The sequence below is a fragment of the Euprymna scolopes genome, chromosome 5 (genome assembly GCF_053919585.1).
Source record: "Euprymna scolopes isolate OS-2025 chromosome 5, ASM5391958v1, whole genome shotgun sequence".
NCBI lineage: Eukaryota > Metazoa > Mollusca > Cephalopoda > Sepiida > Sepiolidae > Euprymna > Euprymna scolopes.
The window spans coordinates 84,812,429-84,824,937 of NC_136486.1; the positions used below are offsets into that span (position 1 = coordinate 84,812,429).

General features: G+C 35.5%; 1 protein-coding gene across 3 annotated transcripts in view; it reads right to left on the reverse strand.

The window, feature by feature from the left end:
• The window catches only part of LOC145276913 (uncharacterized), a 34,735-nt gene extending 26,307 nt beyond the window's left edge, over positions 1 to 8,428 (reverse strand). Inside the window, exons 1-4 of one of the 3 annotated variants that reach the window (XM_080128376.1) lie at positions 8,352 to 8,428; positions 7,340 to 7,399; positions 3,041 to 3,235; positions 1,938 to 2,081 (exon numbers count right to left, since the gene is read on the reverse strand). In XM_080128376.1, coding sequence (XP_079984502.1) covers positions 1,938 to 2,081; positions 3,041 to 3,093 — 197 coding nt within the window. In that variant the 5' untranslated portion in view covers positions 3,094 to 3,235; positions 7,340 to 7,399; positions 8,352 to 8,428. Of the gene's footprint in view, positions 1 to 1,937; positions 2,082 to 3,040; positions 3,236 to 6,603; positions 6,782 to 7,339; positions 7,400 to 8,351 lie in introns of those variants that run through there. The other 2 variants (XM_080128377.1, XM_080128378.1) reach the window with 2 other exon arrangements.
• Between the last annotated feature and the right edge of the window lie 4,081 nt (positions 8,429 to 12,509).

Consider the following 12,509-nt stretch of genomic DNA (forward strand, 5'->3'; position numbering starts at 1 on the left):
AATGGATGCGAATTGCGAGTCTTAATGACAGGTTTAGATCTGATGAGCTTAAAGGAAGATTAAATCTGGACAGTAAAGGAAGATGCATACAGAAACGTAGACTTTGATTTTATAGCCATGTTGAATGAATGAATTAGAGTTTTTGGGTTAGTAGATGTAGAACAGTTGAGATAGCAGGTTCAGTTAACAGGGGAAGGCTAAAGGAAACATGGAAGGAAGTGCTAAGGATTAATTTGAGAGAAAGAAGAATAAATAAACACCTGGCCAGAGACAGGTTAGTTTAGAAGTCAATTTTTAAAAGTCAAGCATATAAAACAGATGTGAAACTGAGGAAGAAGATGAAGGAGAACAAAAAGATGCTGATGCTGATTATTTTTTTTTCTTGAACTTTTGAATAAAAAATGAAGTTTTAAACTTAAATTTATATTCTTTGAAATACTATGCAATAGTCGTGCAATACCATTATGGCTTCTAATTACAAAATTGTCGTGTCAACAAAAATATCATGCAATATTGTCAAACATCTGCAAATGTTGGATGGAAATAAAAACATACAAAAAGTATAAGAATAGGCTTGCGTGGAGAAGACTGTTATCCAAGTTTTTGTTTTCTTTTTTTCTTGTAAAAAACAAAAGATCACAAATATCTGCATGCGGTATCTGGAAGATGACCTAGCTATGGCTGAATGTGATATTGATTTTCTTGGTGTTCATTCTATTAACGCAAGTGTTTTTTCACATTCCATTGGAAAGGACAAGAGGTTCTGCTTGCTTTTGAAAATATTAGCACCCAAATATGATAAAGCGATCCATCTTACAAAAGTTTGAATTTTGGATGATGAAAATGTACACAGTCTCCTATTATACTTATTATTTGTTTTATTGGTTTATGTAAAAAAAAAAAAACGATCCAACTAAATCATGATTTTAATGCCAACACAAAATATTAAGTTCTCTTAAAAAAGAATCAATATTAAATTTAATCTTTTTGAATATTTTACTTTGCTACAACATTTTAAATTGCAATTTAGTTTTTTGAAAAAAAATTTAGGAAGCCGTAAAATACATAATCCCTATTGTATGTAATATTTTTTGATCGTTTGAATACAAAAAAGAATCACAATTTTAAATTTTGCTTTTATCACAGACTATAATTATTAAAATAAAAATTATTAAAAAGAAACAATAAAATACATGATAGAATTATCATTTGTTAGTGTAAATGGATTGCAAAAAAATGTCTCTTACTAAATTTGTTATTAAGTCTTCAAGAATGGTAGTATAAGCACATAATTATATGTAAATGAAAACTACTCCGACCTTCTCTGAAAATCACTAAGGAAAATTAAAATATCGATTCAGGTAAAGTAATCAAAGAAATTGACCAGAAAAATAATTTTTCTTTATACACATAAATCTTTTTTCACTCTATTATTATTTCCATGGAAAGTTCTCGACTGAGCTCTAATCTCTGGTTCCTCCTTGTAAGACATTTACAGCAACAATGCATCTTCCAACCACAAATGCAAAGAACTTTCCTTTCTTGTCCTGTGTTCCTAGCATCAAATGGAATTTCCATGAACAGAGTTTCTTTCCAAAAATATCTTATCTGTGGAACACATTACCACAAAACTGCTTACAACCGTCTTATCATTAAATTCAAATTCCTCATAAAAATTCAAATTTTGTCCATTCCATTCATCATTGTCAATCATCTCATAATCATCCAATTAACAATCCATCCATCTCATTAACCTTTATCCTTGAGTGTTTTTTGGCCTTGGTAAATGATGAGTCTTTCATAGTAAAAAAAAAAAAAACAGTGCTCTAGATTAAAATTGTCCAGGAAATGAGAAAATATCAATTTTGAATGTCTTCTTAGGGTAACTATCAGATAAAAATAAAACTCAACTAAACAGAAAAGAAACGATCATTTACCTGAGATTTGGGTCACCACCATATTCAAGCAACAAGCAGGTAATAGATTTACTCATTCCTGAACCCAAATGGATGGGTGCAATGTCCTCACCAGCAAGAAATGCATTAGGATCAGCCCCACGTTCTAACAATTGCTCTATGGTGCTAAAATATAAAAACCAATACATAAATAAACAACCAATGCCTTTAAAGTCTTATTAATATAAAATATTTTTCATATGTAAATTATTGAATTCTATTTCAAAAAACTTTTCGTAATTTATTTTCACGTTCAATCTGATAACAATTATCATGATTTGTTGGTTATTCAATCACTTATAAAAAAAAAAATGGTGTTACAATCAAGAAATTTAAACATTCTTAATTTCACACTGTTCTACATTTTCTGGTTTGCTTTTACTATTTTAAAACTAACTGTAATTTTACTATTTTAAAACTAATTGTAATTTTAATATTTTAAAACTAATTGTAATTTTACTATTTTAAAACTAATTGTAATTTTAATATTTTAAAACTAATTGTAATTTTACTATTTTAAAACTAATTGTAATTTTAATATTTTAAAACTAATTGTAATTTTAATATTTTAAAACTAATTGTAATTTTACTATTTTAAAACTAATTGTAATTTTAATATTTTAAAACTAATTGTAATTTTACTATTTTAAAACTAATTGTAATTTTACTATTTTAAAACTACATGAAAACAACAATTTATATTAAGTCTTCCAAAAGTTAGATGCAGAATAAGTTTGGTTACTTTTGTAAAAGGAGAAGATTCCATTTTGAAGCTATATTATTTTAGATGAGTTAAAGTTCATTTAAATTTATTTGTGTGTGAGGACTTAAGGAGTGTGAAATTGTTTTGTATTTATCCATTAAGAAAAAAAAAAAACAGAAGAAGAAAAAAGAAGTCCCCCAACGAGGAAATTATGGTTTATAAAAATGGTGAATATAATTTTTAGCCTAATTTTGATTTTGCCATTCAATGAAACTCGCTATAACTTGCTGTTATTAATTTTTTTTTTTTTTTTACTAAAACATATTTTAAATAAAAATAGGCTTCAGATAAAAAATTGCATGTTAATAAAAGTTAATCTTACCTTTCATCCTTGTTAACAATTGCAGTTTTTAATTGTTGATTAAAGTAAGCCATATAGGGGAATTTCTCAAAAAAAAAGTTGACATGTACAAACAAATATTTTGAATACGTCCTCAATTCAATAGTTAGTTGAAAGCAGTCATCAATCTCATTGGTCTATCTGTGGTGTTGACAACATAAATTTCCTATTTTTAATCTGAAAAATAAAAACAAATAAAATATTTAGACAATTAAATTAAGCATAATTTGTCATTCTGATGTTTTTACAAGGTGTCTTCAATAAGTTTCCAGATTTTTTTCATATGGCCACTTTTATTGATAGTACACACATAAAACTGTAGTTCCCTTTGAAGTAATCTCATCCGGCTGTTCCAACAACTTCTGGAAGACCCCATTGAAGTCCTCTTATGTGAGCATGTCAATGACCCTTGTCACAGCCTCTTTCATCTCCTCAATTGTCTGATAACAGCAGCCTCTAAGGTTTTCCTTGAGTTTAGGGAATAACCAAAAGTCATATGGAGCAAGGTTTGGATTATAGGGAGGGTGAGGAACTGTTTTGATGCCCATCTTGGTCAAATAGTCTGTGATAAGGATGGAGTTGTGAATTGCATCCTTGGGACAAACTTTGCTCAAATCTGCCGTATCTTCAGTTTGTATGAGCCCTTTCTAGTCTTGCACAAAAACACGTGTTTACATCTCAAAAGCCATTTTTCTTGTCATACACATACGCGCACACAAACATATGTGCACATGTACACACACGTAGATATATTCACATTCACGTACATACACCCACATTCACGTGCATACACACACACGCTAATGTACACACATGTACGCGCACACGTACCCACACATGGGAAACGTCACTTCCCCTTTGAAGGAAATCCACACATGTGCAAAAGACTACTGGAAACACCTATAAAATCAAGAGAGCTGAGCTGTTTCTCCCTTTTTCGATTCGCCTTCCGAGCTGAGCGGTCGATGGACCAAACGGCTCCCTTTCTCACTCTCTCTCTCTCTACAGCAATAGACTTTCCTTCTCACCAGTTAACAGTGAGAGACGCATGCCAAACTAAACGCATGCTGTACCCTTTTCTTTCATTTGTTTCTTCACAAAATAAATTCTAGTTCGTTTATTTCAATAAATGCGTTGTTCGTTCCTTCCTCAAAGCAATTCATTTTCCTATTTTGTACGACTGGTGGATATATATAATATATATACCAGTCCACCACAAATTGGTGACGCGATGTGAGATGAACACGCATTTCCTAATATATCCACCAGTCTACTACAAACTGGTGACACCCGAATGTGAGATGAACACGCATTTCCTTCTATACCACCAGTCCCACTACAAATTGGTGACACCCGAATGTGAGATGAACATGCATTTCCTTCTATACCACCAGTCCCGCAACAAACTGATGTGAAACGAACAAGCATGGTGATCCTACCTTTTTTTTAAATTAATTGTTTTGAGCGAGATGCACGCTTTATTTGATAAACAAAAAAACGAACTTTTCAACAAAGAAAGACAAGGTAACTACTACCAACAAGAATCTCAACGAACTACAATGACGAAACCCCTCGTCAGACTCGGCAGAAAAATAAACACGGAGCTGTCGACTTCATACCGAATATAAAGGAAAATTCAAGCTCGACAAACATTTTTCACGGTTTCCTGATATTACCCTGCAACAAACGCGAGGAGCAAAATCATATAAGCCTATGCACATTCTCTCTCGCACAGCAGATGCAACAACAAAGAAACAATTACAGGACATCCCTATCAACACATAGGAAGTAGTTGAATCAACAATACGAGTTGAGATGCACATTGCACACTGATAAACTCACAACTGGAAGTTTCGTTGACAGCCAGCAACTGGACACTACCGTTCAACACGAACGAATGTTCAACTAGCGCTCGTACAGACAATGTATACACACTACCGCAGACTCACTTGCGAAGACACCGTCAACTGGACACACTCATGTCAACATGAACAAAATTTTCCTTCCAAACGAACAATTCACTTCACTGTCCAAGCAACTCGTTGCACATGTCAACAAAAACAAAAACAAAAAAACAAATGTCACCCTAAAAAAAGAGTTAACGCCTTTTCCACGCGTAAGTAAATACTTTTTTTTATGAACACACTCTGTTTTTGACGTTTTTTTTAACCAACCACACCAACAGCAAAAAAATAGGACGAAAAGTAAATTGCCCAAAACATTATAAAACTTATAATATATATATATATATATATATATATATATATATATATATATATATACACTGCATATTTTTTTATTTTCCTGGGAAGAGGAGTATTGTACGAGCCCTTTCTAGTCTTACACAAAAACACGCGTTCACATCTCAAACCATTTTTCTTGTCATATGCGCACACAAACATACGTGCACATGTATACACACATAGATATATTCACGTTCACGTACATACACCCACATTCACGTGCATACACACACACACACGCTAACGTACACACATGTACGCGCACACGTACCCACACATGGGAAACGTCACTTCCCCTTTGAAGGAAATCCACACATGCACAAAAAACCATCGGAAACACCTATAAAATCAAGAGAGCTGAGCTGTTTCTCCCTTTTTCGATTCGCCTTCCAAGCTGAGCGATCAACAGACCAAACGGCTCCCTTTCTCACTCTCTCTCTCTCTCTCTGCAACAATAGACTTTCCTTCTCACCGTTAACAACGAGATACGCACGCCAAACTAAACACGTGCTGTACCCTTTTCTTTCATTTGTTTCTTCACGAAATAAATTCTAGTTCGTTTAATTCAAATAAATGCGTTGCTCGTTCCTTCCTCAAAACAATCCATTTTTTCTTTCTCAATTCAATTCATTTTCCCTACTTTGTACGACTGGTGGATATATACAATATATCCACCAGTCTACCACAAGTTCCTCGCAAATAATTGTGTGTACAGTCCCAACATTAACATCAAACTGTGCACTTTTGTGTTTATAGACAAATGATAATCTTTATAAACGAAATTGGCAAAGAGTTTGCCTTTGTCTAATGCTAACGAGATTACCTCAGATCCATTGATCGTGGTTGGGATAGAGCCAGTGGCGTAGCGAGGGCGGGGCAGGGGGGGGTACGGTATGCCCCGGGCGGCACGTGCCAGGGAGCGGCATTTTGAGAGGGTAAAAAATAAATAAAAATAAATGAAAGCTAAGAAAAAATCTGAAATTTTATGCCGAAAAGGTTGTAAAACATTGGGACTTTTAGAGATATCGGAATCAGAAAAATGTGTCCCTATTTTATGAACGGCACATGTCAGGGGCGGCATTTTGAGAGGTTGAAAATAGAAAATAAAAAATAAATAAAAGCTAACAAAAAATCGGAATTTTTTTTACCGAGAAGTTTTTTTAAAAATCAGAACTTTTGGAGGTATTGGAATCGGAAAAATGTATCCCTATTTTACAAACGGCTTATGCAAGGGGATGGCATTTTCAGACGTGAAAAATAGAAAAAAAAAAAAAAAATAAATAGAAATAAATAAAAGCTAACCTTTCACAGCCTTCGGTAGTGTTTTTCTTACATGATACGTTCGCGTGCGAACGGGCGTAGTGGGGTGTCTTATCATATCTCGTAGGAATCTTTAAGTGGTCATTGAGGTAAAGTTTTTTAAAAAAATGTGGTTTATTTATTTATTTATTTATTTATCTATTTATTTATTGATTTTGTCTTACGTAGTTTTAATGCTTTTTAATTGATCTAAAAAAGTTTTCACGAGCGTTTTGCAAAAACATAACCACCAAACATTTTTATGTTTTTCGTTCTTTTTAGGGGGGGGGGTTATTCCATTAACAGGTGCTTCTGCAGTTTAATTAACCGTGTTTCCGTAAGTAATGTGCCGACATTTACCATTTCACAAAAATTCTGTTTATATTGGGGAGGGGGCGGTGGTTGTGAAATGGTAAATGTCGGCACATTACTTCCGGAAAAACGGTTAATTAAACTGCAGAAGCACCTGTTAATGGAATAACCTCCCCCCCCCCCAAAAAAAAGAACGAAAAATATAAAAATGTTTGGTGGTTATGTTTTTGCAAAAACATAACCACCAAACATTTTTATATTTTGATAATTTAAAAAAAAACATTTTTTAAAAACTTTCTTATTTGAAAGATTCCTACGCGATGTGATACGTCACGACACCCCACTACGCCCGTTCGCACGTATTATGTAAGAAAAACACTACCGAAGGCGCTGAAACAAAATAGTCCCAAAGTCTAGGGGTTCATACCATGCAAACGGTAAATTTGCGGCGGGTTTGATTATTCGTTGTCAGCGGCCTCGAATACCCCTAAAAATAAACAAATTAGAGCGATCAGTGTTCTGTAAGGTAACATTTACCAAAATAACTAATCATAAAATAAAAAATTACTAAAAACATTAAAAAAAAAAAAAACTTTTAAAAGTCGAATTAGCGTTTCAACATTTGTACAACGCTCTCGGCTGTCACCGATGATTGCCGGTCTCGCCCGATCCGGGCTTGACGGGAAGTCACGAGAATTCGAGTCAAATTATGCAAGAGTACCCACCAATAAAGTAAATTACCCCCCCCACACACACACACACCTACACCCACACACACACCACACACACACACCACACACACACACCAAATGGGTATTGACCTAGCAATTGAACTAAAAACTAAACATCTTTACGAGAACTAAATGTCTTTTTTCTTCATTATGACGAAACGTTGCAGAATGACGCCATAATAGAGAAGGCGTTGCCAAGGAGACGTGCAGGCACAACAACTAAGCGGTATGATCTGTTTAATGTGTGAATCGTGAAATCTCAGAACCAAGAACCCTGACATTTTGACTCAAATTTTCTGGAAAATGAAAGTTGGTGAACTGGATTTGTCGTTTATTTTTTTAGTTTCGGCGAACTGACTTACAGTGCAGAGCAAACCCCGCCCATTCTTGATGTCATGAAACAGTCAGAGCATCACTTCCATGAGTTGCTTTCCAGTTTTATAAAATTAAAGAATATCATGTCGTCAATTAATGCAGACATAATATCTCTTAAAACTGTATTTCTTGTATCGAAATCAAGTCAATTTAAGGATCAAGGTCTTGAAATAAGTTTTAATGATCTGGCGATATTTGATGTATGTTATTGTTCAATAAACAGCAATTCGAAGATTTTTCAGAATTTAATTTTCTTATTTATTACGGTCAAAAAATAAATAAATAAATAAAAATTAATTTAAAAAAAAAACTGTGAGTAAATTGAATACTCACAAAATAAAGTCTGGGAATCCCGGATCAATTTCAGTCTTGCTAGCTTGCTGGTCACCATGAAAGAATGGATTTTCTTGGAAAATGGATAGCATGTTACGTCATAAAGGATTACCTAAAACCTTAATGTATATGTTTGTTTAAAAGCAGCAGCAGTCGTATGTTTGTCAAATTAAAAATATGTAAAAATGTTCCTCCCTTTCCTCAAAAACAAATTTTGTATCATTAGACTTTTTTTTTTTTTTTTTTACATAGGTATCAACTCATTATCAAGGCCAAGAGGCCACTCAAGGATAAGGGTTAAAGAGTGTACAGTAGAAATTGGACAATATAGTAATCATTAGTAATGAAAATTTGGTAAATTTGATAACTTATATGGAATGGCTCATCAAGAACTTATTTACGTTAGACTTGAAGACAACCATATTGTAGTCAGCCGGAAAGCAGGAAAACGGAAGACAATTCCACAGGCGTGCAGTTCTAAGAAAGAAGCTTTGTTCATGGAATCTACGTTTAGGTTTAGGCACAGATAAAGAGTGGGGGGAATTATTGATAGTGTTTACAGCTAGACGAGTGTTTCTTGTGAAAGTTTGGCGAGGGGGAAACCATAGATTGAAACTCAGTCGAACACTTTCCATGAAAATAACGATACATCAGAGACAAACTTGCAACATCTCTTCTGTAAGATAGAGGTTGTAAGGAAGAGAAAAGGACATCTCCTACGAGGCTACGAAGTCTATTTTGAACTCTATCAAGGCAGGACAAGTCCTTTCTAGCAGCTCCTGCCCAGATGTGGCAACAGTATTCCATCCTTGGACGTACCTGGCTCTTATATAGATAGAGAATAGCATCAGCAGTGAGATATCTAACGGATCAATAGAAAGATCCCACCATTTTTCCAGCGGCCTTGGCAACAGATTTGATGTACGTGTTCCATTTAAGATCAGGAGTAATGGTCAAGCCAAGAAGCTTGTCAAAACTTGAGGCCTCCTGAAGACGAGAGTCATTCATTTCAATTGATGCCAGATGTGGATCAGAATGTTGATGATGTAAAGAGAGAAGCTTGGTTTTAGATGCATTAAAAGTAACCAGCCACTCCTTACCCCATTGTACTACGTGCTCAAGATCAGAGGAGAGAGAATTGGAGAGAACTTGGTCGTTTACTGTCTTAGATGTGCTACCATAAATGGTAGTGTCGTCAGCATAGATGTCTACAAATGATGTAAGGATGTGATTTGGAAGATCATTAATGTAGATCAGGAAAAGAGTTGGGCCCAGGATGGACCCCTGAGGGACACCGGCATTAATACTGTGAGCTTCTGATTTTTGCCCCTCAACTACTACTCTTATGAACCTAGCAGAAAAAAATGATTTAATAATTGAGAAGACATTTCCAGCAATACCATAGCTAGAGATCTTATGAAGTAAACCTGTATGCCATACCCTATCAAAGGCCTTAGATATGTCAAGAGCAATTGCCCTAGAAAGGTTGCCTCCGTCGAGAGATTTGCTAATCCTATGAGATATAACTGTAAGCACATCTGCTGTAGATCTAGCAGAACAGAAACCATATTGAGTGTCACTAAGAAGGTTATTTTTGTTGAGATGGTTGATTACTTCTGTATTTAACACAGATTCCAGCAACTTACTCATGACGCACAGGAGACTTATTGGCCTGTACTGAGAGGTGGATGAGCGATCACCTGAATTCTTAAATACAGGGCATACTGATGAAATTTTCCAGGGAGATGGGAAACTATTCTCCTTAAGACAACGTTTAAACAGTTTTGTAAGTATGGGCGCTAGTTCAGGTTGAAGTTTTTTGAGTACTATAATTGGAATACCGTCAGGGCCAGTTGCTTTACTGGAATCAAGGTTTTTGATTAACTTGGCAACATCACGTACAGATATATGTATATCACATAGCGTGTTTTCTGATACAGGAGGAAATATTGGGGGTTGGCGGCCTTGATTGCAAAGGGTAGACTCCGCTTTAGTTTGTTCTCTCATCCTCCCTCCAATTTTAGTTTTTTTAATTAGGGATTTTTATCCCCCCCCCCGAATCAACAGATTACATTATTCCTGTAATGATCTGCCAGATCATTCTGAGCCCCATTAGTTGCGGTGTAATGCTGTTCTGTGCACTTCTAGGAGGTCCACCCTGCCAGGCTTTGCCTTTACTCTTTGAGAAGGGGTTAGTTTATTGCTAATCCCCTGAGGCGCCCTTACCGGGGAATGCTTATGGGGCTGCTTGGGCACTTTTTGCATGGCAGAGTGCCCCTTCTGGGAGGCACTGACTTTTCAGTCCCACTTTTCGACCCTAGTGTCACAGTTCTTAGTGGGAGAGAACTAAATACCCCAGCCTCACTCCGTCATCAATTAGGTGAGAAATCGCTCAATTGGCCATTGATGCCGGGTCTCTTTTCCAAATTTTCGTAAGAAGTGTCTGCTGGCAAATAAAATGTTCAAACCAACATCACCTTTTCGACTGGCGAAGCGATGTATCTGTCACAGTTTAGTAATGGGGATCTTTTTACTAACACCATTTTCCATTGCACATATCATCATTATTTGTATATAAATATTTTATTTTCCTAACCTCCCATTTCATATTATTTAAAATATGGGGTTTAAGTAGGTTAACCATAGTATGATTTCTTATTGTTATCAAAGAAGGGCAGAGAAGGATGTATAATGTAAATGTGGTATTTGGGTGAGAGAATAGTGAAAGTAGAAACGAGCTAGATTAGCAATAGTTAGCATTAGTTTGGTAAGATCGGCTTTCCCTTTTTTTCAGCCTTGTACCATATTTTTTGATAAAAGTTGTATAATTTTTTGAGAGTTAAAAAAAATGGAATAAAAATTCAATTTTATATTTGTTAAAAAGTAAATTATGATTTAATTTCAGTGGAGCATTGGAGCAATCGGATTTAGGAGGTTAAATTTATGTTGCAAAATTTCCAACAGAAAAAAAAAATGTGTGTTGGGGGGGGGGGCTTGAATAAATATGGATTGAAAATAACTTTTAAGACTGTTAGAAGGATATAGTTAACCAAATGGTTACTTGTAGGCATAGACCAATTCATACCATCCAAAAAATTCCAACAAAAACTTAACAACCAGCCATGGTTCTCCCCTGGATATGGATGTGCTGCTGCCATCGCACAAAGAAATCACTTTTTCCATAGCTACCAACATAATAGATGCACTGAAACAAAAGCTGCTTTCAGGACCGCCAGCAACCACTGTAAAAGAGTAATAAAAAATGCAAGAGAACTATATGCTCAATCCGTTAAATCCAAAGTAGCTGAGCAGTGGCTTGGTTCCCATCAGTTCTGACAAATAGAAAATGGGATCCTCAACAGAAACGTGCGTTCTATCCTAACCATTATCAATGGACCAGAGGTCATCTTGACAGCATCCGACAAGGCCAAACTATTTGTCAAAAACTTTGCTGCAAATTCTACCTTGTGCGACGAAGGCCATCAACTCCCCGTATTCCCTCCTATAACAGACAACACGCTATGCAACATACAAATATCTGTGCGTGAGATCGCCAAGCTAATAAAGACCTTGACTCCAGTAAAGCAACTGGTCCTGACGGTATTCCAATTATAATGTTAAAAAAATTACAACTAGAACTTGCCCCCATACTTACCAAACTGTTTAAGCGATGCCTTAAGGAGAAGTGCTTCCCAACACCCTGAAAAACCTTATCAGTATGCCCTGTATTTAAGAATTCAGGTGATAAATCATCTCCCTCTTAGTACAGACCAATAAGTCTCCTGTGTGTCATGAGTAAGTTGCTGGAATTTACAATAAATAGAGAAGTAGTCAACCACCTCAGCAGAAATAACCTTCTTAGCGACACGCAATATGGTTTCCGTTCTGCTAGATCTACAGCAGATGTGCTAACGGCTATATCTCATAGGATTAGTGAATCTCTCGACAAAGGCTTCATTTCTAGGGCAATTGCTCTTGACATATCAAAGGCCTTCGATAAGGTTTGGCATAAAGGCCTACTACACAAGATTTCCAGCTACGGTATAACTGGAAATGTTTTCTCGATCATTAAATCATTTCTTCCTGATAGGCTCATAAGAGTAGTGGTTGATGGGCAGAAATCAGAGGCCCACAGTATTAATGCTGGAGTCCCTCAAG